Source organism: Hibiscus syriacus, unplaced genomic scaffold (genome assembly GCF_006381635.1).
Source record: "Hibiscus syriacus cultivar Baekdansim isolate YM2019G1 unplaced genomic scaffold, ASM638163v2 tig00116951_pilon, whole genome shotgun sequence".
NCBI lineage: Eukaryota > Viridiplantae > Streptophyta > Magnoliopsida > Malvales > Malvaceae > Hibiscus > Hibiscus syriacus.
In genome coordinates, this window is record NW_024063482.1 from 2,523,441 (window position 1) to 2,546,994 (window position 23,554).

Below are 23,554 nucleotides of genomic sequence, written 5' to 3' on the forward strand. Positions count from 1 at the left end.
AATTTAATTAATTATACATTATATTAAAAAAAAATCCAGCACCGAAAAGTTCACCCTCACTGAAAATTCAGAAATGCAAGGCGTTGAAGCCAGGCTCTTGCTAGGCTTCCCCCCGAATTCTCGCCCTACTCCTTCTCAGGTTTTTTATTTTCTCAAATTTCCTTTTCACTTTTTTATTTAACTATTAATTATTTGATTATTTTAGGGATTTTTCATCTCTTTTTCTTTGTTGAATTGGGTTGACGTTTATGAATTCTAGTTGTTTTCCTTTTGGAGATTGTGGCTTTGATTCTTCCAATCAGCTAGACTAAAAAATTTCCTCAATCTTTTCTTTTTTCTTTATGAATTTGTAAATTGATTAACTTCTTTAATGAATTTAGATTAAAGCGGCTTATAGAAAGAAAGTATGGGAGTCGCATCCTGACTTGTTTCCAGTTCACCAAAAGCCTTCGGCGGAGTCTAAGTTCAAGTTGGTAAGCAATCCATATGCTTTCAAACATTTCACCTTTTTTTAGTATATTAGTCATGTGTTTGCTAGGAAACCGTGAAGAAACAGTTGGAGCGTTTTGAGACAAGTTTAAGTATTTTAGAGCTTGATATGGACAGAGAAAACATTTTTTCAAAGTAAGAGTTGAGAGATTAGATTAGACCAGTTTAGTGACTGCCAGTAGAATGATTCTACTCTTTCTATGATCTACTACTTGGGACTTGGGAGTCTTTCTTGGTTCTTTTTTCTATTAAAATTCTTTGGAGGGAGGGAGCCGGATTGCTTAGGGGTATGTACTGTATTTTGTTTATATTCATGGTGATTTAGAGTGGTATGATCTGATGAGTATTTAGATCTATTTGTATTTTATTTTCTTTCATGAGTTTTTTTGGATTTATATTACTGTTGAACCTGTTAAGTCTAATTGTGGATTTGGGAGAGAAACTAAAATTTACACGATAAAGGCTGGGTTTAGTCTTTTTATATAGTTGTTTCACTGTCAAAGAAATCTATCACTTTAGACTGGCGTTTGAGCCATTTACTATCTAAATTATGGTACCTCTTATGGAGGTTGCCATTCTGGACGAGAGCCAACATACCAGAAAACAAGTAATCAATGCAGTAACTAGTAAGAATATTAAGTCTTTCCGCTTGTGTAGTTTGCCTATCACACCTGAACCTTATAATTTTCTTTCTTCTAGGAACAGAATGAGATAATAGTGTGGGTACTTTTAATTATGCATTCTGCAATTTAGGAATAGTTCCATTGCATTTATGGTTGTGAGAAATCTAACCTGTACAAGTGCATATTTTGCAGATTGCAGAAGCTTATACATGTCTACAGTGGTAATTCTCCTACTTTTGAGAAAATATTAAGAATTTTCCAAGAAATTATGGTTTGCAAACTCTAGAATAGGGCAGTGTCCAGTCTAACATGGGAAGAAATCTCTTGTCTAATGTTCTCCAAAGGTAGCACATTTTGTGGAGACATGATAGCTTGTTGTTTGAACTTGGAAAACTATAGATCATACGTTCTTGCCTTTTTATGCTGTCTCCTTGGCTGCTAAAGTGACTTTGATCAGTGTTGATAACTAGCTCAGGCTTGCTTTAAAGACTAGTGCAATGATTTGAGTAATAAAAGTAAATAACCTGGATCTCTGAGGGATATGACAGGTTACTGTTTCATCATTAGCTTCATGGTGGCAACAAAGTGGAATAAGTTGCTTAGAGCTGCAATGAATTGCCATAAGCATGTTAAGCTAGACATGTTCATGATTTGAATGTGAGCATTTTGATCAGGTTCACAGCAAAAGACATAGCTTTTTTTCTCAGGAGATTGAGAGAATGTCAACTATGAAAGGAGCCTGAAAAGTTGGTTTCCTTTGACAGTGCCGTGTTAGGAAGTGTTTAGATGACTGGCTTGTTGAGTCCGAGAAGCAGGCCATGCTAGAAGATGAGGTAACTTTCATTCCCGTTAAATTGTGTTCATTAACCTAAGTCTTAAGAAATATGTAATTTGATTTGAAAATTTTCCAATTTTTAATGCTATTCCTGGTTTAGGAGATCGTTACATAATGAAGTTGAAAAATTTTATGGAGATGATATGGATGAACACAACAGTATAGAAAATAGACCTAGAGAAATTATCACATTAGCTACTTCGAATGAACTGTTGGATGTTTATTCCTACTACCAGAGGTGTTACCACTGATGATTGTCTTGATATTTTTGACGATGGTTCGGTGGACTAGTTTCTCTTTCATGTGGCTCATCAAACCTGTAGTAAGCCATGAGATATCTATTTCCACAGGATATTGATAGAAAGAAAAAAGTAATTTGATGTCAAATACTAATATTATATTGTAGTTTGCTTTGACATATATGATTATGAAGGTATTACCATGTCACCGATATTATTTCAAGTTTAATTCTCTTTCGATGCCAATCCTTTAGTAGGTGAGCACATCTTTCTGCATCAATCACCGGATTTGGCGCTATCCAGCTCATACCCTCTCCCTTCTTTCATTTTATGTGCCCATGTTTATTTTCCATCTTTTGTTACATGATTTGTTGGCATTTATGGATTTGCTTTATTAAAATTGTGATATCTTGATGATGGTTTCCAGCTCTTTTCTTCATTTACTTTTATAAATTAGTAATTTTTTATCCCATTCCCACCAGATGGGAACAGATCTAGTAGTTCAATACACTGTCTGCATCTATCACTACAGTTGGTTGTATCTAGCCTATATTCTCTTCTTTACATCCTCGATAAACACCTTGTTTTAGTATTTGATAGGTTGCTACGATCTACATCTTTTATGTGCTTTGTTAAATTGGTTTTATCCTGATTCCTAGGTTTCCACTAAATGGGATTGAATCTAATAATCAACTGGCCAGAAACTGGTTAAGGATTAGTCACTTCGATGTAGATGCCAATATTCGTGGGCATAACTTATGGAATTGAGTTTGCAAACCTAATTTCGAATGCTTCTGTATTGTGACTAATTACATTAATGAGTACAATTACATTTACATGCTATTCAAATTCATCTTAATGATTGTCACAGGTTCAGGAGGAGGAGGTTCATTTTCGGGTAATTTCTTGTTCAAAAGCATTTGCAACTAGATTTTCGTTTTGTTCTGCCACTTAGACATTGTCTTTCTTCTCTAGCTACGTATTCACATGTTGCGAGAACGGGAGTACCAAAGGCTCATGGGGGAAGAAAAAACCGTGCTTTGATTCAGATTCCTTTCCTTCTTATAGTTCTGGGAACTGTTGGACTCGGGGGATTAAACGCCACCAGGTAACCAACAGCATGATGAAGGATGGTTTTTGTGTGTGTGAATACCACCTTTTATTATAGTCTAAATAGTCGGTTTATGCTTTTTCTCAGGGCTTATAGAAAGCAAAAAGAGACGTGCCCTTCCCACAATCCATTCCTCCCTTGAACAAGACCTCGAACTGGGAATTACGTTGTTCTTCCATTTTTTGTATCAGTATGGAAGCTTCAATATATATGAGCCTTGTGTATCAGAATTGACACGAATTTGGGTAATATCGTTATACCTTTGACCTTAATCTGTTTAAGTGCTTGGTTGAGTGTAATAAGCATGCGTTGAATCAGTTGGGCCAATTGATTCATTTGGTTTACAAGCTTTTATTCATTTGAATCCTCCCTTGCTGCATGAACATTTAATGATTTGGGTTCAATCTGAGATTTCTGATTATTTTGTATTAGTTCCTGAAATTTCCCAAGCCAATTTACCTTTCTTATTCAAATTGGTTCCCAAAATCATAAATTACCATAAACAACGTTTGAAGAGACAAAAAGAGGATGTATAACTAGCAGACGGTAATGACAAAAAAAATATCTTATTTTAATATTAATTATTTCTATACTGCTATTAAAATATATAAGTTGAATATCATTTATTTAAGGGTAAATTTGTTATTTTCTATATGTTTCTTGGGTAATATATTTCAATATACATTGTAAACTATTAAAATGGTCAACTAATTTTATGCATTTGAGTGTAAAATTTTTTCCCTCCGTCTCTCTGCCCGTGTAGCAAGTTTCACTCTGTCCTCTTCTTCTTTGAAGTTTGATGTGTACGTTTGTTTCTCTATTTGTAAAAGGTTGTCTATGATAACTGATATTCGATTGAAACTATTTTATTTGAAAATGAATATCATATTTGTAGACACTAATTTTTCATTATATTATTTTAATTATTATTATTATTAAATAAAATATATTTATATATATATATATTATTATCATTAAATAAAATAATAATAATAATAATAAAAATATTACAAAGCCCAAAACTGGGGCCCGATTACAATTGGCCCAGCAGAACCCAAACCCTTTAGGGTTTGTAACATTCAGCTAGGGTTGTCTAAACCCTAGCTTCCAGACGCCGCCGCCGCTCCAAAGTTCCAGTGAGTTCCAGCCGCCTTGCCGACGCTTCAGTGCCACGATGACTCCAATAGAAGACTCCAGAAGCTCTGCTGCAACGATAACAGCCGCCCACGTCGAGCTCTATGGTGAGTCACCACCATAGCTATGGTGACTCACCAAACTCGACCCTCTATTATCCGGTCCGACGAGAGCCTCGGTGGTGGCTATAAAAGCCACCACATCTGCAAAAACAAAAGGAGGAGAACAACGGAGAACACGAGAGAAATGAGGACATCCAGCAAAGAAAAAAAAAAGGAAGACAGAAAGCTACCAACGATCCCAATCAACGACAAATCAGTAAAAAAAAGAAGAAGAAGAGAACAGAGGAACTTACTCTGTCATCGGAGAACCCCAAACATCGCCGGAGAACCGAAATACCGAAGGTGAAAATCGTAGATTTACGATGTATTATAGGGTTTTAGGTTAAAATAACCTTAGATCGGACCTTAGGACGTTTAGATCTACGCTTTGGGGGTGTTTTTGGTAAATTCCGGCCACCGTTTACGGTGGCCGGCGACGGTGGCCGGCGGCGAAGCACGGTGGCCTATGGCTGCCGGTTTCCCTCCGACGAGGGAAACTAGAGAGAAACCAGAGAGAGAACTCTGGTTCTCTCATTCAGAGAAAGAAAGAAAAGAAAGAAATGGGAAAGCTTGGCCCTTCGGGCCAGGCGTTTGTGTTTTATAAACCCTCCCCCGAACGACGTCGTTTTGGGGAGGGTATCTGTGTAATTTAAGAAAGGGTAAACCCTTTCCGCAACCCTTATAGTTCTGTAACTTTGCAATTTAGTCACTGAAATTGACTTTTAATCATTTTAATTTAGTGTTTAAATTTTATTTTATTATATTTTAACCATTAACTGTATTTATATATATTTAGGAAAATATCAAATTTGGTCCTTCATAGTTTATTAATTATTATTTTAATCACGTATTAATTAATTAGGCTAAATTACACTATTAATCATTATCTTTCATAATATTTCAAATTATTATCTTTATTTTTAATACTTTATATTTAGTTTTATAATTTTTGAATATCTTTTATTTTGATCATTATTTAATTACAATATTATTTCGTTATTACTTTTATATTTTAATTATTGCTTTAATTATTATTTTATTATTATTTTAGTCATATAAATATATATATATATATTTTAAATAATAATGTTTATTTATTTTCGATATCAAAGAAAAGGGCAGTCTTAATATAACTGGATGTCCTATTCTGGTATTTTAAATAATTAAATATTATAAAAATTATAATTTAGTTTTATTTAAAATATTAAAATTTTAATATATTTTTATTTATTAATATCAAAGAAGAGAGCTGTCTTAAGATACCTAGAAGCTATTTTCTGATATTTTTGAATAAATAAATATTTTACTATATTAAAATAAATTTTTGTCATAAAAAATGTTTGTCATTTATTTATTTTTTAATATTGAAGAAAAGAGCTGTCTTAAGGCACCTAGAAGTTCTTTTCCGATATTTTTAAATATTTTTTAATTTTGAAATAATATAAATTTAAATTAAATATATTTTGAATTTTTTTAATTTTTAATAATAAAGACAATTTATAATTAAAAAGTACCAATTTTGGGCGTTGTAGGGGTGCTAATCCTTCCCTAAACGTAATCGACCACGAATCCTTTTTTAAAAAGAACGAATTTTTGGTTATAAACGCAGATTATTTCATTTTTTTTAATTGATGTTTTCTTAAAACTCTTTTAAAAAATAATTTTTAGGTATTCGACCTACCTGACCCAAAAGGCCGATGGCGACTCCCAAATTATTTTAAAAACCATTTATTCACATTATTTTTCCCGCCGAGTAAATATTTCGTGCCCGGACGAAAACCGGTTACGACAGCTTGGCGACTCCGCTGGGGACCGGTCAAACTTTTAAAAATCAATTATAAATTGTCTCTATTAATTATAAAAATTCATATATTTAATTTATAATTTTTTTTATATATATACATATTATTTTTATAGTATTTATATATATTATTTATATTACAAGTATTTTATTATTTATTTTTCTGTCAAAGATATGAACATTTCTCCTCACACACAACACTTGCATTGCATAACATAAAGCTCTATAATTGAGTTTGTCCCTTTTAAGTGGGAGTGAAAGCGACGTCTTCGTGAGAATTTATTCTCCGTGTCAGACCTAGCAAGTAACTTTCGGGGTTCATATGCTCTATGTCTTCGTGAGAATTTATTCTCCGTGTCAGGTATAGAGAAATGTGTCCCCTCAAATTGAACTCGATCCGTTTAAGTCTGTAATGGACTAGGATTGAGGGTTGACAGCCCAAGGGGGTATCAACAAGGACAATTCGAGTACCTTTACTCCTAGAATTGAAACTCTGCATATAATAAACCTTAGAACTTCTCCTAATCTAAGACAGTACTGAACCTCTGTTCATAGGTATACACAAAGGAGAAATAAGCTATAGCTTTTAATTTATTTAATTTATTATTATTTTTTTTCTCCCTGAATAAATGCATGCGAACTAGAAATCATGTGGTTAGGTTAATTTTTCCAAACAAAGCATGGAACTAGAAAGCATGAGGTTAGGATTTATTATATACCATGATAAATAATTTTTTTTTCCAATTAATTGGTATTAACCATTTTATTTTTTTCTTATTTTCCCATGTATGTTATTTTTGCTCTAATTTGTTTAAATTATTTTCTTTTGTTTGCATTGCATGATCATGACCAAAAGGTGTTAACTGAAAAGACTGTTCATCAAATTAGAAAGAAATCATAAATGGACAAAAAGTTCTATGATCAAACAAAATATGATGCGGCCAAGAAAAGACATCCTGAGAAAACTCTGAGGATAGAAGCAAGCTATGCACCCAAAGATCGTATGACCATTGAAGAACAAAAGGAGATACGAGAAATAAGAGAGCAGGTGTCCAAAATGATGGATAGAATATCTGTTTTGGCCAAAGGAAAAGAGATTCCAGCACAGAAAGAGAGAGAGCTCAATGAACCTAACTCTGCAATTTCATATATGCAAGGGACCTCGGATCTTAACCAATTGGAGAAATTACAGACAATCATCATCCGTATTCACCAATCATCTGGAGATACCAAAGAAATGATGACAATTGTAAAAGCTTCCAGAGAAGAGAAGAAATCATGTAACCTGAAATCATCGAAGTTTAGTATGCTCCCGATATCTAAAACTCAGGTTCAATTCAAGACAAAAGGCGATTCTCATGTTGATGCTATACCTATATCATATAAAGAGTTGTATGAAAAGTTACTTGAAGCACGAGAAGTGGATCCATATTATATAAAACCGTTCCAACCTCCGTATCCAAATTGGTATGACATCAACGTTCATTGTGAATATCATGCCGGAGCTCAAGGACATACCATCGAGAATTGTCTTGCCTTCAAACGCCGAGTCCAAAGTCTTTTGGATCATGGAACCTTACAATTTATGGTAAATGATCGACCTAGTTTGGTAACCGAGGGTCCTGATAGATTAATACCAAAAGTCTTCAAAGGTAAGAATATCAGTAGGGGCACCCAGAGAGAAGAAGATTTGCTGAGGTTTGAAGCTCAAATACGTCATTTGAAGATTGAAAATGATAAATTGAGCACTAAAATGGAAACCATACATGAAGACTTCCAGAAGGTCAGTCAAGCCTTTCAAAATGCTGGTATAGGAAATACCCCAGAAGAGTGGATAGTAGGGGTCACCAAATTGAGAAAGAGTTGCAACATACATGAAGATCTTCTCCAAAAACTTTTTGAACACAAATGTTCTCTTACAAAGGAAAATGATCAACTCCAAGAATTAACATAGGAGATGAAAGAATCCCAGAATGTCATGGAAGAAGCTGCAGTCCAGACAAGCAATATGGCCCATAAGCTGATAATCTAACTTGATTTTAGAGAAGAAAATGGGAAAGTTATTCCCTATATGTAAAGTTTTGTTGAAGTTAGGATTAAAAGTTGTCCCCTACATGTAAAAGTTTTGTTTGATGTACCGAAACTTTTGTGTTCAATGAAATCTGTTCTAAGATGATCACTCTTAAGTAACACCTTTTCATACATGCATTTACATTTTGTATCTGTGCATTTTCATTTTGTATTTTTACTTTTTATATCTTTGAATTGCACATTTTGCATTCTTATTTTTCCATTTATGTATTTTTCACATTTTTATTTAAGTATTGTCATGTACTTTAATCATAAAAACATGTTAATAATTAATGAAAGGTTTTGTAACAGTAAAACCAAGGTCATTCATTCATATTACTTTACTGTCATCATGAAAACAATGGAGCAATCTTATAAGGGACTACAAGACCAGTGGCCAGAACAATTGAAAGGGTTACCTCCGGATATAAGGAAAGAAACATCAGATTCAATACCAGATGGATTAAATCAAATTATTCAGTATGTGACATCTGATAAAGAAGAGATAATTGATAAAGAGCAATCATGCTGTCAGATTGAAGAGTCGAAAATGGTAAAACCCTCCGAAGCATCCCAATTGAACCCAAAGAATAGCCTTGTTCATTATTCGCAATATGAGGAAAGATTCAAGAAGATGGATGAAGCAATCAAAAATATGAAATGTGTTGATACTTCCCACAAAGAATTAGAAGCAAGAGAGCTCAACTTGATTCCAGATTTGATTATTCCCCATGAATTCAAAATGCCTGATTTTGAGAAATATGATGGCACCAGTTGTCCCTTAATCCATTTGAGAATGTTTTACAGAAAAATGGGAGGATATTTAAATTATGATGACCTGTTAATTCACTCTTTCCATGATAGTCTTGTTGGCCCAACAGTAGTCTGGTACAATCAGTTGACCCAAGAACAGATCAAGAGATGGGTAGATCTAGCTGATGCATTTTTGAGACAATATCGGTATATTAAAGGCTTAGCTCCAACACGTATGGATCTTCGAAGAGTAAAGAAGAAAACCAATGAAAGATTTCAAGAATATGCCCTAAGATGGAGAGGAGTGGCAGCACAAGTTCAACCTCCCATGATAGAAGAAGAGATATCACGTATGTTTCGTGATTCCCTTCCCGCTCCTTTCCGCGAGTTGATGCAGGCAAATCCGACAAAGGAATTCGAGAATCTTGTGACAACTGGAGATTTAATTGAGAATGTAATCAATGAAGAAAACTCAAAATTCATATCCAAGAGCCCGATGGATCAAAAAGCAAAAGCTGATCATGTGAATGAATGTTGCATCCAGAGTCCTCGTAATTACAAAAGAAAAAGAGAAAGTAACTGTTCGGATCGACCAAAGAAAGTCATGCGATCAAGAAAAACTTTGGAAGTGTTCCAAACTTCCATTTCAGATTTGTATCCTCATTTGGTTAAAGATCAATACATCACACCAAGACCAACTAAAGTGATATCAAACCCTTCTGCTCATAGCTATGATCAAGATAGTGTTTGTAATTTCCACTTGGGGGTAAAAGGGCATTCTACAGGCAATTGTAAGCCATTGTTAAAAGAAATTGAGATGCTTGTTGACAAAGGGGTTTTGACACAAGAAATGATCAAGAAATGGGGGGCAAATGAAGAAAAGAACCCTGATCCTATTATATACCATTATAGGAGTAATGAGGCATAATAAAATAAATAAGTGGAAGTGTTATCTACCACTGTAGTACTTTTCTATTTTCAGCATCTTGTTTGAACTTGTTTTTGTTCCTTTCTCCGCTTTTTGTGCAATAAATAAATGTGTGTTGCTTATTAAGGTTATGAGCAAAGAATTAAATTTTAATCTTGAAATTATTGAGTATCAAGTAGATTAAATATTCTTTTAATTTTTCAAGAGTTATAGATCTATTGGCAAGTGGTAAAATTATATCTTCAATATCCCATCCAATGTCAATTACTCAAACTAAATCTTGACACTACAAAGAGTCCGAAGAAATGTCTCCACCTATTTTTGAGACACCTACTCCAGATGTTTACCTTTTCGGGTAGAGTTGATTGATGATACTACATTCCACCATATATACGACTTCAAAAGTTACACATTTGTCCTTCCAAAACCATCATAAACCAAAAGACCTCAAAAGAACCAAACTTTCAATTATTCGTGAATCTGACTGCAAGAAGAGACGAGATGAGGTATCATGGACCAACTCATTGAAGATGATTTTGGGTGATTAGGGCATACTCAAGAAGAAGGGGAAAGTGATTGATTGAAATAAATATATCATGCATTAATTACATTTTTCATGTAAATAAAGTTAATCTTGAATATTCATCCCCCTGTGGATACCTCTTTTTACAAAGGTTTCTGTGTATGAGATGATGAACGGCATTGTTTCATTTATCCTTTAATATATATATATATATATATATATATCCTTTGTTATCCCCACTTGAGCCTGAATAATTTTTCTTCTGATTCAACCCTAACCAAGGATCACCCTCCACATTAGGGGGCAAGGTGAAGGATATTTGCTCACAAGAATGAAGATTGTCAATACAGTTTTATTACGAAGACAAGTTTCCATGAAGGCAAGAAAGTTTTGAATTACAAAGTATGTCAAATACAGAGTGCTTGAAGATCAATCCAATCAAGAATAATGAAAAATCTCCAAAATGCAAAAGGAAAAGGAGGTGATCAAAGCAATTGAAGTATTATACTCATCCAGCAAAGAAAGAAGGAAAAAAAAACAAAACAAAACAAAAAAAGAAAAAAGAAAAAAAATTGAATCAAGATGGGTGAATTATTGAGCCTCAAGTTACAAGGTTGATCAAGTACAAACAAGAAAGAAGATATGAGAAAATGGAAATGAATCCAAAATTTGACAGTTTAGAGGGATCCAAATGATGGAAAAATCCCCAACAAAGCAGATCCAAGTTAAGCAAGGCAAGATTGATGGCATTAGAATGAATTGATCCTTGGTTTGATTACCCTTAAACACTTATTTTGGGCCTTTTTATCCCTTTCTTTCGTAACCATAAGCCATGGCCTACGTTACGTACCTGAAAAGTCCATTTTAATCATACATGGATTTCTAATTAAAAGAGAATATCATCAGAATTCATTCTGCTTCTCAAGATTGATTTTTATTTGCAAAAATTGGTTTTTTAAAATCTTTAATGCATGATATGAAAACTGATAAAAGGAGGGTTCAAGATATAAATTTTTAAATAACATCTTAGAACCAAAAGAGGATTCGAGTTGAAAACCTGAAAAGGCAGCTCGAATATTGAATGGTGCAACAACGACATAAGAGACGATCTTAAGCTCTTAATTGAAGCACCGCACATCTCAAAAACGTTCTTGAGATTCTGGAAACGAGAAGCATCTCTATAAGATGAACATAACAACCATTTCTTCAAGTTAGTGTAAGCCGAAGCGACATACTGAACCAACTTGAAAGAACCTACTTTACCAAAATCAACCTATACCTCAAATCAGTCAATAATTTTGACACTTGCCATAGGATTATGATTTTTGAATGATTTAAAAGTGTAGTTGATTTATTTGATATTCACTAAACTCATTGTTTATGTTTCGATTATATTGTGAACCTGAGAAGGGCAATACTTTGTAAAAGTCTTTCATTCTTCAATAAACAAAGGAGGAAAAAACATTTTCAAACAGGACAGTCTCAAATGAGAAAGGTCCTTGAAGTAATTGTTGTTTATTCTACCTCTGTAGTAGAAAAAGAATGAACGAGGCCAGAATAATGAAGCACTTCACATTTCTGAAGGCAAGTGGTCCAAGAAGCCAGAAAGTCTGGATAATTGAACTTGTGACACTCCCCTATGACATTATTATCAACTCATCAAGAAAGATTATCTCATGCTGAGGGCGATAAGCATCACCAGACAGATTATTTTCCCAAACCATCAATTCATGTTCTCTAGAAGATTACATCATAAAGCCAGGAACAAGTCACTACATGCACTCTGGTTATACTATGATGCTGGCTCAAGTCTTGATACATTATTGCTACTTCTTCTATACTGATCATTTTCTTTGTCATGATGATATCCATTATGTCCTTCAGAAGATTGCTGAATTTGAATTTGAGGACTTAGGGCACAGAACAAGACATTGGAACAGAATCTATCCTTATAGGCCTTTTATATAAGTAAGGTTGTTACATTGGATGTCACTGACAACAAGGTCGAATTCGACAAAACTACTCATCAATTGTTCCAATTGATCATCATTCAGTTCTTACACATCTGTTTTTAAAGGTATGCCAAGACAGTTGAAGGCAACCTCTGCATCATTGATCCCAGAGAAAAGAGACAGGACATTGATACCACCATGGAACATGTCTCTATACAGATCATTGTGTATGGTTTTTAGGGAAACCTAGAAGCATTTCCACCTCATCAGATTTAAGTGGAACAATTTTATTCTTTTCAACCCATACCATATTCCATTTTCAGCACTCATCAAGAACATACTTCTGGACACTCGAAGGTGGCTCATTGTCATAAGCTTCAAGAGCCTTACAGATCCTTTCTGTCAATTTGGCACTTCCTGTACATGTTTATAAACAGTTCAACTTTGTTCTTGGATCCCAGGAAGACCATCATTTCTTTGTCAATGGAAAAGCATCAGCACATGGAGGAAGTAGAATAAAAGAAAATCTATTCTCAATTGGCAGAATTATGAATATAGCCCTTTTCAGTGTAATAGCATGAAAATGCTTCGAATCTATAAATTCTGGCTCTACATCAAATAAGTACTGTGATATTCCAGTCCAAACATTAACTGGAGCAAGTGCCATGTGCTCAAAGTAGAAATAAGAAGACTCAATAGCATCTTCTGGAAGTGTTCTTTGAGTTATCTGATCTGGTTTGGTATGAACCCCAAAAAACCAATCATTGGATTTGAAAGATGAATTTGCTCATGGTAGAAACAAGGAGACCCAATAGCATCTTCTGGAAGTGTTCTTTGAGTTATCTGATCTAATTTGGTAGGAACCCCAGAACCGATCATTGGAATTGAAAGATGAACTGCATGATCATCTTCATTAAGAAGCTTCTTTTCAAGCTTCCTCTACTTCTTCTTTTTCCACAAATCATAGCCCAAGTTTCGCCTTTGTTTGTAATTAGGGTCATTACATATTTGCTTCCTATCTTCTACTGAAAGAAGTGCGTTAGCAGCCTTAACTAGTTGATCAGCACATATAAAATCTGTCAATTCTGCAATTGATGAATCTGAACCACATCTCTTCATGGATATTGAAGCCTCAGCCTTTGAATATCCTGTTTTTGTCAAGTATAACAGTTTACTCTCCTCATCAGAATTAGAATTCAGGATTTCCTCGATATCAGAAGAACTATCAATATCTGTGAAATCATCCTGAAAGATCGCTTCATAATCAGATGAGTTGTTATCAGAATCAACATGTTGCATGGGTGTGGATTTTTGAAGAGCCTGTATCACTGTATATGTAGTCTTGTATTGCATCAGATTACTGTTTACATAAATTGGTTTCTCTCCCACAGAAAAGTATATTTCAGAGATGGCCTTCACTGAAAGATGATAAGCCACTGTGTCAGCCTGGAACAGATTACCAAGCTATTTTTACTTCATTGTCTGACTAAATCCCTCCAGATACAAAAAATGGTCACCTCATTCAGAAGACACGTATCTCAGACGTTTCTGTTAGAATGATTGAATACTTCTTAAGTTTGTGATAACATGAAGAGAATTTCAGTTACTTGATAACACTACTGTTTAGTGACACCAGAATGAGAGTGTTCAAGATAAATAGATTTGGGGCACGAATAAAGCTACAAGTACCTACAACAATTCATTGTCAAAATTAGACCTCGTGGGGATCATGACATTCCAGTCAAATAGAGATTGAGAGTGAATCAGATAAATCTAGAGGGACATTTTGAGGGCCCATTTTAACCAGAAATAGAATATTGGGGCATTTTGAAGGCTCACAACAATATGAATATTTGGGCATTCTTGGAGGCTCATCTTAACAAGAAGTAATGTTGAGCACACTTTTAACATCTGTATCAGCAAATATTGGGGCATTTTAAAGCTCATTTCAGACAGATCCATGTGGGGTATTTTGAAGACTCAGATTAACAAGAAACAAATATTAGGGCATGCTGAAGACCCTTTTCAAACAGAATCAGAAATGTTGAAATATTCTGAATATTTATCAGCAAAATGCTGGGGCATGCTGGAAACCCATTCCAACCAGAATCAGAATGTCGATGCATTATGCACGCTTGTATTAGCCCATGTTGGGGCATGCTGAAGGCCCATATCATCCTGTGTCAAGATCATTGACTTGAAAAAAATATTTCCAATGAGACAGAAAGATATGAAGAATGAAAATGGTGAAACAGTGACAGTCGAGCTGACTAAACATAATTGCTTCGTTCATCAAGCAATTACATTATGATCATGATGTTAAATAAATGTTTACTCAGCAAGTATGTTTTCAAATACCTAATCTGCTTAACTGTATGTCACATGACAGTGTGTTCTTTGATAAACTACATTACGGTTGCATGAATAAAGATGATCCCCAGGCAGACCACTCAATCCAGGGTTCAGTTCCTTAAGATCTCAACATTGAATTTGGCCTTCTGTGTGTCGGTGATAATTGAAAATATTTCTTTGAGATTCCTAGCAAATAGTTTCAACCATACTATTGAGATTATGAAGTTGTTTTTCACATCAGTTTTTGCTTCCTTGATGACATTGAAAAGGGAGACTCGACTCTCACTTATATTACTGTTATTCCTGTTGTTATTTGGGATCATCATTGCTAGCCAAGATGAACTGAGTTTTCATGTATTTTGGTTTTATCATTTGTATTTCATCCCCAGCTGCAAAAATTCCACGGATATCTTTCTGTACATTGATCCTACAGTTGATGTGTTTCTACTTCCTACAAAGATCATTATAGAAGAAAATGTGATCAGTATCACATTTATCTTTGCCCGAGATGATATCAAGATCAGTTAGTGTCTCCTATTCAAATCGACACCAGTATATCTTATGAATTTGACCAATTTTTTTTTCATACCAACATTACACTTGAATCCCCACTGAGTTTTGTTCTCAAGTGGTCTTGTGACGTCATTCAAAAGCTTTGAACATTAGGCAAAGAGCTTCAATGATTAAGAAATCTTGGCAAAAGTCACAGGAAAGGATGAATGTGTTGTCAAATGCTTCCTTGACCAATAATCCAAGCAGAAACCACAGGAAAAGATGAATGTATTGTCAAATGTTTTACGAACCAGTGATTATGGTGCTGAACCAATGTTGCAATCATATGGTTTCCATTTATTGATCCAAGATGAAGTTTGTCTTCTTCAACCCCAAGATTAGAAGTGAGATATAATAAAGATTTCTTTCCAAGGAAAGTTGAAATTTTAACAATAAGAAACTAGTGGGGTCAACTAAGGTTGAATTACAGGTTGTTGTTAAGCATCTCAACATGATATTGGTCCAAGTTGCCTTATTCGAGATCTGATTATATGTGGAGACATGAAAGGAATTGGAATAAATCTTCCTTGTGATGTGTTTCAAGAGTCAAATTAGAAACAAACTCTACTCTTCTAATTAATCCCTGCTGAGTTAGATGATAGATTCTCTTTTCAAAGATGAAAGCTTTATGGGATTTCTACACAAGTCCAAGCAAAGAAAGTTGGTTTTATCCAAGACAAGATGGGGCATCAAAGTCATAGCTTTGACTACGACAAGAGTTCCACAGGTGAAACATTTCTTCTAAGACTTTCATGAAGCAAAGAAAACAGCAAAGATACAAGTTGATCAGATGATTCTGCATGAATGCAAGCTTGATAGCATAAGTTTCTACACTGATATCTAGAGGTAATCCTGGCAATAAATGATGAAGTGAAGGAAGACCAAGTTCACCACTTTAAAGTCAAATAAAGATTGCATCAACATTCATGCATTCATAAGAACATCATTTGCACAATAGACAATGCATTACATTGATACATCTGAGTGCATTCAAAAATGAAGTTTTTCAGATCTTTGAAAGAACAAGAAGATTCATGGTAAGAAATACCTTACAAGAAGAAGGTATTCAAAACCGTAAATACAGGAATCACGCAAACATCTGAAGAATAGATGGATGTAATCCACAAAAATGAGCATTATTTTAGAGATTGGGGCATGTTACCCAATCAACATGTTATCTTGAAAAATAATGAGAAAACGATTTCCATAGTTTCTCATTCAATCTTTTCTGAAAATGAAATTGTTGAATAGTAAGAAAACAATTTCCATAATTTCTTACTTAGTAAATTATTTCCCACATCTGTAAGTCCTTCAGTGCATGATGTTTCCAAAAAGCCTTCGGGAGCTTTTTGATGTTTTCAAAGCCTTCGGGTCATCTGTAAGTCCTTCAGTGCATGATGTTTCCAAAAAGCCTTCGGGAGCTTTTTGATGTTTTCAAAGCCTTCGGGTCATCTGTAAGTCCTTCAGTGCATGATGTTTCCAAAAAGCCTTCGGGAGCTTTTTGATGTTTTCAAAGCCTTCGGGTCATTTGTAAGTCCTTCAGTGCATGATGTTTCCAAAAAGCCTTCGGGAGCTTTTTGATGTTTTCAAAGCCTTCGGGTCATCTGTAAGTCCTTCAGTACATGATGTTTCCAAAAAGCCTTCGGGAGCTTTTTGATGTTTTCAAAGCCTTCGGGTCATCTGTAAGTCCTTCAGTGCATGATGTTTCCAAAAAGCCTTCGGGAGCTTTTTGATGTTTTCAAAGCCTTCGGGTCATCTGTAAGTCCTTCAGTGCATGATGTTTCCAAAAAGCCTTCGCGAGCTTTTTGATGTTTTCAAAGCCTTCGGGTCATCTGTAAGTCCTTCAGTGCATGATGTTTCCAAAAAGCCTTCGGGAGCTTTTTGATGTTTTCAAAGCCTTCGGGTCATCTGTAAGTCCTTCCGTGCATGATGTTTCCAAAAAGCCTTCGGGAGCTTTTTGATGTTTTCAAAGCCTTCGGGTCATCTGTAAGTCCTTCAGTGCATGATGTTTCCAAAAAGCCTTCGAGAGCTTTTTGATGTTTTCAAAGCCTTCGGGTCATCTGTAAGTCCTTCAGTGCATGATGTTTCCAAAAAGACTTCGGTAGCTTTTTGATGTTTTCAAAGCCTTCGGGTCATCTATAAGTCCTTCAGTGCATGATGTTTCCAAAAAGCCTTCGGGAGCTTTTTGATGTTTTCAAAGCCTTCGGGTCATCTGTAAGTCCTTCAGTGCATGATGTTTCCAAAAAGCCTTCGGGAGCTTTTTGATGTTTTCAAAGCCTTCGGGTCATCTGTAAGTCCTTCAGTGCATGATGTTTCCAAAAAGCCTTCGGGAGCTTTTTGATGTTTTCAAAGCCTTCGGGTCATCTGTAAGTCCTTCAGTGCATGATGTTTCCAAAAAGCCTTCGGGAGCTTTTTGATGTTTTCAAAGCCTTCGGGTCATCTGTAAGTCCTTCAGTGCATGATGTTTTCAATATTTCAATCCTACTCAAAAGAAGCCGAATAAAAATTATTGTCTTTTTCGTCTTTGCTCTATTCTTGTTAACACAAGAATGAGCAAAGAGGGGCAGCTGTAGACACTAATTTTTCATTATATTATTTTAATTATTATTATTATTAAATAAAATATATTTATATATATATATTATTATCATTAAATAAAAAAAAATAATAATAATAAAAATATTACAAAGCCCAAAATTGGGGCCCGATTACAATTGGCCCAGCAGAACCCAAACCCTTTAGGGTTTGTAACATTCAGCTAGGGTTGTCTAAACCCTAGCTTCCAGACGCCGCCGCCGCTCCAAAGTTCCAGTGAGTTCCAGCCGCCTTGCCGACGCTTCAGTGCCACGATGACTCCAATAGAAGACTCCAGAAGCTCTGCTGCAACGATAACAGCCGCCCACGTCGAGCTCTATGGTGAGTCACCACCATAGCTATGGTGACTCACCAAACTCGACCCTCTATTATCCGGTCCGACGAGAGCCTCGGTGGTGGCTATAAAAGCCACCACATCTGCAAAAACAAAAGGAGGAGAACAACGGAGAACACGAGAGAAACGAGGACATCCAGCAAAGAAAAAAAAAAGGAAGACAGAAAGCTACCAACGATCCCAATCAACGACAAACCAGTAAAAAAAAGAAGAAGAAGAGAACAGAGGAACTTACTCTGTCATCGGAGAACCCCAAACATCGCCGGAGAACCGAAATACCGAAGGTGAAAATCGTAGATTTACGATGTATTATAGGGTTTTAGGTTAAAATAACCTTAGATCGGACCTTAGGACGTTTAGATCTACGCTTTGGGCCAGGCGTTTGTGTTTTATAAACCCTCCCCCGAACGACGTCGTTTTGGGGAGGGTATCTGTGTAATTTAAGAAAGGGTAAACCCTTTCCGTAACCCTTATAGTTCTGTAACTTTGCAATTTAGTCACTGAAATTGACTTTTAATCATTTTAATTTAGTGTTTAAATTTTATTTTATTATATTTTAACCATTAACTGTATTTATATATATTTAGGAAAATATCAAATTTGGTCCTTCATAGTTTATTAATTATTATTTTAATCACGTATTAATTAATTAGGCTAAATTACACTATTAATCATTATCTTTCATAATATTTCAAATTATTATCTTTATTTTTAATACTTTATATTTAGTTTTATAATTTTTGAATATCTTTTATTTTGATCATTATTTAATTACAATATTATTTCGTTATTACTTTTATATTTTAATTATTGCTTTAATTATTATTTTATTATTATTTTAGTCATATAAATATATATATATATATATATATTTTAAATAATAATGTTTATTTATTTTCGATATCAAAGAAAAGGGCAGTCTTAATATAACTGGATGTCCTATTCTGGTATTTTAAATAATTAAATATTATAAAAATTATAATTTAGTTTTATTTAAAATATTAAAATTTTAATATATTTTTATTTATTAATATCAAAGAAGAGAGATGTCTTAAGATACCTAGAAGCCATTTTCTAATATTTTTGAATAAATAAATATTTTACTATATTAAAATAAATTTTTGTCATAAAAAATGTTTGTCATTTATTTATTTTTTAATATTGAAGAAAAGAGCTGTCTTAAGGCACCTAGAAGTTCTTTTCCGATATTTTTAAATATTTTTTAATTTTGAAATAATATAAATTTAAATTAAATATATTTTGAATTTTTTTAATTTTTAATAATAAAGACAATTTATAATTAAAAAGTACCAATTTTGGGCGTTGTAGGGGTGCTAATCCTTCCCTAAACGTAACCGACCACGAATCCTTTTTTAAAAAGAACGAATTTTTGGTTATAAACGCAGATCATTTCATTTTTTTTAATTGATGTTTTCTTAAAACTCTTTTAAAAAATAATTTTTAGGTATTCGACCTACCTGACCCAAAAGGCCGATGGCGACTCCCAAATTATTTTAAAAACCATTTATTCACATTATTTTTCCCGCCGAGTAAATATTTCGTGCCCGGACGAAAACCGGTTACGACAATATTAATTACCAAAATAATTTAAAATAAATACGGACTAAATTCATACTACTATTTTTTATTTATTTAACCATCAATCTGAAGTTCAATGAAGCCTATTTTGTATACAATCGAGTGGGCAAACAAACCTATTTACATGCTTTTTTATTTATTTATTAAAATGACAACTTAATACAAAAAGATATTAATAATTCAGTGACGACGCTTATGATAATATAAAAATATAGGATTAGCTTATGTAAGGGTAAACTTCACATTTAGTACCTAAAGTATTATTATTATTTTTATTCTGTTTTAGTACTTAATATTTTAAATCATACTTAACATTTAATTTATATTTCATTTTGGCACTATGTCACTAAAAACTTAATGGTAATGTTGACGTGTAACCATAAGTTAATGCCACATTATCAATTTGTCATTAAAAAAATAAAAAAAATTCGTCAATAATTCTGTTAAGTTTTTAACAACGGGTAATAAAACAAAACTTAAAGTAAATATTATTTACGATTTTGAAAAAAATAAAGTTTCAGTATTAAAATAAAATACAAGTAAGAGTTTAAGTACGCCTTATGTAAAATTAAAATAGTGAGATTAAATTCCAAATTTCGGAAAGCAAGTTCAAATTTGACCTTTAATATCCAAATTTTCATTTTGACCTTTTAACATCTATCTAGTGATGGTATCGTCCATCAAGCCGCTGCTTCTCGAAATCTCATAGCCAGCTTCGATTGAGGGAGGCTTCACTTTTACAAAGGCATCTCCTCCCCAGCCCCAGGTCAGCTCGCCCTTTTATTTCTTCGTTGTCAATTCAAATTATTTGAGATTCATTTAGTTTTCTGTTCTTTTGGGTATGAATAATCTAGATTATTGAGGGTGCAACTTTTGTTTGTAAGGTGGTTCGATTCCTCTCCTCTTTCTGTGCTTTAGAACATCAAAGAAAAATGGCATTATATTCCTTCTCCTCTGCTCGCTTTTGCACTTCCAAATTCCCAATCTGTTTCCATATACCAAAACCCTCAAAATTTCCATTCTTTTCCAACAGATCCATCTCGTTCCAAAAGGTCCCTACTAAATCCCCACTTCCGCTTCAGTCAAGCTCCACCCAGCTCCAACCCATGGAAGAATTCCCCCCTAAGCTCCAAGAAATCATCAAGCTTTTCCAATCAGTGGAAGAACCCAAGGCCAAGTACGAGCAGCTGATGTTTTATGGCAAAAACTTGAATCCCCTCGATACCCAGTTAAAAAATAAGGAGAACAAAGTTGAGGGCTGTGTTTCCCAGGTCTGGGTCAGGGCTTATCTTGATGAAGATAAGAATGTTTTCTATCAAGCTGATTCTGATTCTGTTTTAACCAAAGGACTCGCTGCTTTGCTTGTTAATGGATTGTCCGGAAGGCCTGCCAAGGAAATTTTGAGGGTTTCTCCTGATTTCGCAGTGCTTCTCGGCCTGCAACAGAGCTTAACACCTTCAAGGAATAATGGGTTTTTGAACATGTTGAAGTTGATGCAAAGGAAGGCACTTGAGTTGCTTATTGAAGCGGAGAAGGGTAATGGGTCTTCGGGTAATGGACAGATTGAGAATGATAACAGTGAAAAACCTGTTGAGAACTCAAATTCGGATTCAAAAGTTGATGAGAACTCAGGTGTTCGATTCGGTTCTAGGAAAAGTAACGAAGATAGTTCGAATGGTTTGGGAGGTAGAGGAATGAGAATCAAGGAGAAGCTGGAGAGGGAACTTAGTCCTATTGAATTGGAAGTGGAGGATGTTTCTTATCAGCACGCTGGACATGCTGGTGTGAGGGGAAGTGATGGGGAAACACATTTTAATGTCAGGATTGTGTCCAAGGAATTTGAAGGGAAGAGTTTGGTGAAAAGACATAGGTTAATTTATGGTTTGTTGGATGAGGAGTTGCAGACTGGATTGCACGCCTTGTCTATCGTGGCAAAGACACCATCTGAAGTTGAAGCCAACTGAAGAGATGTTACCATTACCATTCTCTCAAAAGACATGTTTGATAAAATGTGCAGAATTATCGCTTATAAACTTCAAGACATTCCTTCTCCATTCCGATGTGGAATTTATGTCCCCCATCAAACTGAAGACATGTTCCATGACTAGGAAAAAATATTAGGTTCTTTCTTTTAATACATTTTGATATGCTTTACTTTGTAAGCTTTCAAAGGGTGCTTGATTGAGAAATGGGATTATTGCATCTTGGATTTTTGACAATGCGTTAATTAGCTTCATGTTGGTTGATTTCAACGATTTACTCAATAAAGATGTTTCTACACACGTCATATTTTCCTCTTTACTCGGTGATTTCTGGTAATCCCAAGCAATCAAAGGTGCATAACCATTTGTAGTAAATGAAAACAGAAAACCATTTATCAAACGAATTAAGGTTAAGATTAATTTTACATACAAAAAGTACATGTTGGAAGACCATGAACGTATATGCAAGGAGAAAAAAAAAATAACTCACGTTATGAACAAATCGAATACAAAGCATATATGATCGATACATGTAGGGTTGCACATAATTCGGATTTCAATCCGATCCGGATCGGTTTTTATCCGATCCGGTTTTTTCCCATAGAAAAAAAACCGGTTTATAAAATAACCGGTTCGGTTTCTAACCGGTTTGGAGGGCCGGATATCCTAACCGGTGTAACCGGTTTCGGTTTTAAAAAAACCGGTTTTTTTAAAAAACCGATTATAAAAAAACCGATTTTAATATTCCAGATTGCTCATAGGAAACCGATTCCCCCCAAGGGGGTACCGATTCCTCACTGAATGGTTTGGCTCCGAGATTTCCAGAATGCTCGGAGGGAACCGATTCCCCCATAGGGGTACCGATTCCCCCCTATTCAACGGTCGAAATATTTGAATTTTACACTTAGGGAACCGATTCGCTATATTATCTTCATTAATTATCACTAACGTTCAGAAGTGATTCAAGGTGTATTTAAGCAAGCGTAGAAGTCATTGATCAAAGACAAGACACATCAAGCAACTAGAATCAAGAGAAAATCAAAGAGAAAGCATCAAACCTCAAGTTCGATAAATTCAAATACTTAATTGAAATACTTAATTAACTCAACATAATTGAAATACTTAAATACTTCCAAGTTTGATAAATTCAAATACTTAAAAACTTCCAAGTTCGATAAATTCAAATACTTAAAAACTTCAAGTTCGATAATTGAAACAAAGTTTACGATAATTGAAATAAAGTTATAAAATAAACTACATTGCCATCTCTTCTTCATCATCTTCGCCTTCTTCGTTTGGAGGAGATATTCCAAGTTCGACTTCTTCAATGTGTAAGTTTGCTTCCAAATCGGCATCAATTGCATCTTCTAGGGTGGTGATATGTTGCTTACAAGCCGCTCCATCCAAATAATCCTTTAAACAAATGCATACTTCCACCGACTCGGGACTTAGTCTTGATCTCCGTTGCGATATAACCCTGCCACTAACAGAAAAAGCGGATTCCGAAGCTACCGTAGAAGCTTGGACGGTTAGTAAATCACGGGCCATGGCGGCTAGAATCGGAAATTGTGCTTCCTTTTC

At 34.5% G+C, this 23,554-nt stretch overlaps 2 protein-coding genes across 3 annotated transcripts; both read left to right on the plus strand.

Annotated features, from left to right (window-relative positions):
* Positions 1-3,639, plus strand: LOC120188604 (dnaJ homolog subfamily B member 6-B). Of its 2 annotated transcripts, none has more exons than XM_039192000.1 (6): positions 1-139; positions 381-473; positions 1,305-1,332; positions 3,055-3,084; positions 3,162-3,294; positions 3,385-3,639. In XM_039192000.1, exons 1-6 carry the CDS (start codon positions 74-76, stop codon positions 3,437-3,439), a joined length of 405 nt encoding a protein of 134 aa, XP_039047931.1. In that variant the 5' UTR covers positions 1-73; the 3' UTR covers positions 3,440-3,639. The 2 variants fall into 2 exon arrangements, with proteins under 2 accessions (XP_039047931.1, XP_039047932.1); XM_039192001.1 differs by having other exon boundaries at positions 3,189-3,294.
* Positions 3,640-20,721: 17,082 nt separating this feature from the next.
* Positions 20,722-22,126, plus strand: LOC120188807 (sufE-like protein 1, chloroplastic/mitochondrial). Its single transcript, XM_039192200.1, has 2 exons — positions 20,722-21,959; positions 22,085-22,126. Exon 1 carries the CDS (start codon positions 20,924-20,926, stop codon positions 21,953-21,955), a length of 1,032 nt encoding a protein of 343 aa, XP_039048131.1. The 5' UTR covers positions 20,722-20,923; the 3' UTR covers positions 21,956-21,959; positions 22,085-22,126.
* Positions 22,127-23,554: the final 1,428 nt, after the last annotated feature.

Bases quoted from the DNA above. Each gene is read 5' to 3' on its own strand.
- LOC120188604 (XM_039192000.1), top strand. From the start codon at position 74: ATGCAAGGCGTTGAAGCCAGGCTCTTGCTAGGCTTCCCCCCGAATTCT. The intron at 140-380 runs GTTTTTTATTTT...TAATGAATTTAG, and splicing joins CTCGCCCTACTCCTTCTCAG to ATTAAAGCGGCTTATAGAAA. The intron at 1,333-3,054 runs GGTAATTCTCCT...TAATGATTGTCA, and splicing joins AGCTTATACATGTCTACAGT to CAGGTTCAGGAGGAGGAGGT.
- LOC120188807 (XM_039192200.1), top strand. From the start codon at position 20,924: ATGGCATTATATTCCTTCTCCTCTGCTCGCTTTTGCACTTCCAAATTC.